This window comes from Meles meles, chromosome 5 (assembly GCF_922984935.1).
Source record: "Meles meles chromosome 5, mMelMel3.1 paternal haplotype, whole genome shotgun sequence".
NCBI lineage: Eukaryota > Metazoa > Chordata > Mammalia > Carnivora > Mustelidae > Meles > Meles meles.
This window is the reverse complement of record NC_060070.1, coordinates 70,233,198-70,235,958: the sequence shown is the minus strand read 5'-3', so window position 1 is coordinate 70,235,958 and position 2,761 is coordinate 70,233,198. Positions and strand designations below refer to the sequence as shown.

Sequence of the window (2,761 nt, the reverse complement as noted above, 5' to 3'; positions counted from 1 at the left end):
TAGACCCCCAAAGTGGGCACACGTATGGTTTCAGCAGCTGGGGGGAGGGGAAAACTGGCAGTGGGTGGGCCAGGCATGCTGAGTTCTAGGGCACGGTCTCCAGGCACCTGTGAGGGTCTGCACTTGCCCACAAACACTTCCATGCCCAAGGAAATGGGACATTATAAATAAAGTCAAACACGATGGAAGGACAGGAGAGACTGCAGAAAAAAGGAAAAACTTTATACTCAAGGGTGCTCTTTCACATATTTTTGAAAAAAGGTCTCCAGATTTTTATTTTGCCCTGGGCTCTACAAATTATACAGCCAGTCTTGTAGATAGGTAATATTGCTGCCAAATACGGGATGAGGCTATTTCAGGACAGTCGAAATCTCTTGGTTAGGAAAATCACAAGTCTTCCTGCAATGGAATAGAGCACTGAGCCATACATTTTGTAGAAAAACTTACTAATCATAATTATCAAAAGTTTCCTTTCCAGATTCGCACCTTACACTATAGGGATTCCTTGTGAGGAATTCATAATGGGTGAAATTAATTGGCCAGCTTCCTAAAACATGCCAGGTGCTATCTTCTCAGACAATGTGAAGGTGGAAGTCTATTAAAAGGTGACTTTTCAGATATGTGATTATATTATATCTGACTCTTCTTTGCAATGAAGAACTTCAGGGGTATAAAGAACCAGGTGTTTAAATTACATTTCTTCAATTATTCAGATAATACAAATTCTGGCTTGATGAAAATTCGTAATAGGTTAGCTTGGAATTAACTATCTGTGAGGCTGAGACATAATTACAGAAATAATTGCATGCACTAAAGTCAGAAAGGATACATTTCTAACTTTCTGAAATTCTCTTAACTTCTTTTTGTGATTAAAATGGGGAAAAGGACAGAATCTAAGGCAATACTTAAAAGCAGTTGCTCAATTATGAAGTTTGATTTTTTTTTTTAATTCTCAGAATTGAAAAACTTTCTTGCCCACCACAAGGAAGGGCAGAAAGACAGGAAGCACCAAACTCCAGAGCCATGAGCATCAATCTTTCCCACCCTGCTGTCCTGCAGCTCTGCTATGAGAGTGTGAATGGATCTTGCGTTAAAACTCCCTACTCACTTGGATCCAGGGTGATTCTGTACTCAGCGTTTGGCTTAGCATCTTTGTTGGCTGTGTTTGGAAACCTCCTGGTGATGACTTCAGTTTTGCATTTCAAGGAGCTGCACTCTCCTGCCAATTTCTTGATTGCGTCTCTGGCTTGTGCTGACTTCCTGGTGGGGGTGACCGTCATGCCCTTCAGCATGGTCAGGTCCGTGGAGAGCTGCTGGTACTTTGGAGCCAGATTTTGTACGCTGCACAGTTGCTTCGATGTGGCATTTTGTTACTCTTCTCTCTTCCACTTGTGCTTCATCTCCATCGACAGGTACATTGCTGTTACTGATCCTCTGGTCTATCCCAGCAAGTTCACGGTGTCTGTGTCAGGGATGTGTGTCAGCGTCTCCTGGATCCTGCCCATTGTATACAGCGGGGCCGTGTTCTACACAGGTGTCAATGATGATGGGATGGAGGAATTAGTAAGTGCTCTCAACTGTGTAGGTGGTTGTCAAATTGTTGTAAATCAAGACTGGGTTTTGATAGATTTTCTGTTATTCTTCATACCCACCCTCGTAATGATAATTCTTTACTGTAAGATTTTTCTAATAGCTAAACAACAAGCCATAAAAATTGAAAATACTGGTAGCAAAGCAGAGTCATCCTCAGACAGTTACAAATACAGAGTGGCCAAGAGAGAGAGAAAAGCCGCTAAGACCCTGGGTATCACGGTGATAGCATTTATGATTTCATGGTTACCATATACAATTGATACACTAGTTGATGCCTATATGGGCTTCATAACCCCTGCCTATATTTATGAGATCTGCTGTTGGGGTGCTTATTATAACTCAGCCATGAACCCTTTGATTTATGCTTTATTTTATCCTTGGTTTAGAAAAGCCATAAAAATTATTTTAAGTGGAGAATTTTTAAAGGATAGCTCATCAACCATTAGATTATTTGCAGAATAAATGTAAACACTAAGTTGAGAAATTTAAAAATATTTTACAAATTATAAATTCATGACAAAATTAGATATAAGAAATTAACAAAGCATTTCAAGAATGGAGAAATATGTTGTGTTTTTCAAATTAGGCAGAAACCAAATCACAAGAAGTTGCCTCCATTAAATCAGTGCAAAAGATATTTACTGAACTAAATCGTAAATAATGAAGTGGTTTACACTGTAATCTGTCTGAGTGGTCTGTACATGTCCTGCCATATGCCCTTGTTTCTTCCAATTTCATGGAATTTGCAATCTCATTTGGTTGTGATATCTCTAATCATTTTCTCTTTTATGGTCAACTCTCATTTATCTTCAAATGGTCTTTTTTTCCTTGTCTTTTGCAACATTCTACTAGTTTACTAAGGCTATCATAACAAAGTACCACAGACTTGGTAGCTTAAACAACAAAAATTTATTCGGTTTCTTGTGATTTTTGGAGGCTAAAATTCCAAAACCAAGGTGTCAGCAGGGTGGGTTTCTTCTGAGGACCCCCTTCTTCGGCTTACAGGTAGCTAGCTTCTCTCTGCGTCATCACATGGTTTATGCCATGGGTATGTGTGTCTGTGTCCTAATCTCCTCTTCTTATAAGACCACCAAACATATCGGGTTGGGGATCACCCTTAAAGACTCACTTTCATTTAATTACCTTTCAAAAGGTTTTATCTCAATAT

General features: G+C 39.4%; 1 protein-coding gene across 1 annotated transcript; it reads left to right on the top strand.

Annotated features, from left to right (window-relative positions):
* Nucleotides 1-1,023: 1,023 nt before the first annotated feature.
* On the top strand, nt 1,024-2,055 carry TAAR8 (trace amine associated receptor 8). The gene has a single exon (XM_046006390.1). It carries the CDS (start codon nt 1,024-1,026, stop codon nt 2,053-2,055), a length of 1,032 nt encoding a protein of 343 aa, XP_045862346.1.
* Nucleotides 2,056-2,761: the final 706 nt, after the last annotated feature.

Excerpts from the sequence above, each read along its gene's own strand:
- TAAR8 (XM_046006390.1), top strand. The coding sequence starts at position 1,024 with ATGAGCATCAATCTTTCCCACCCTGCTGTCCTGCAGCTCTGCTATGAG.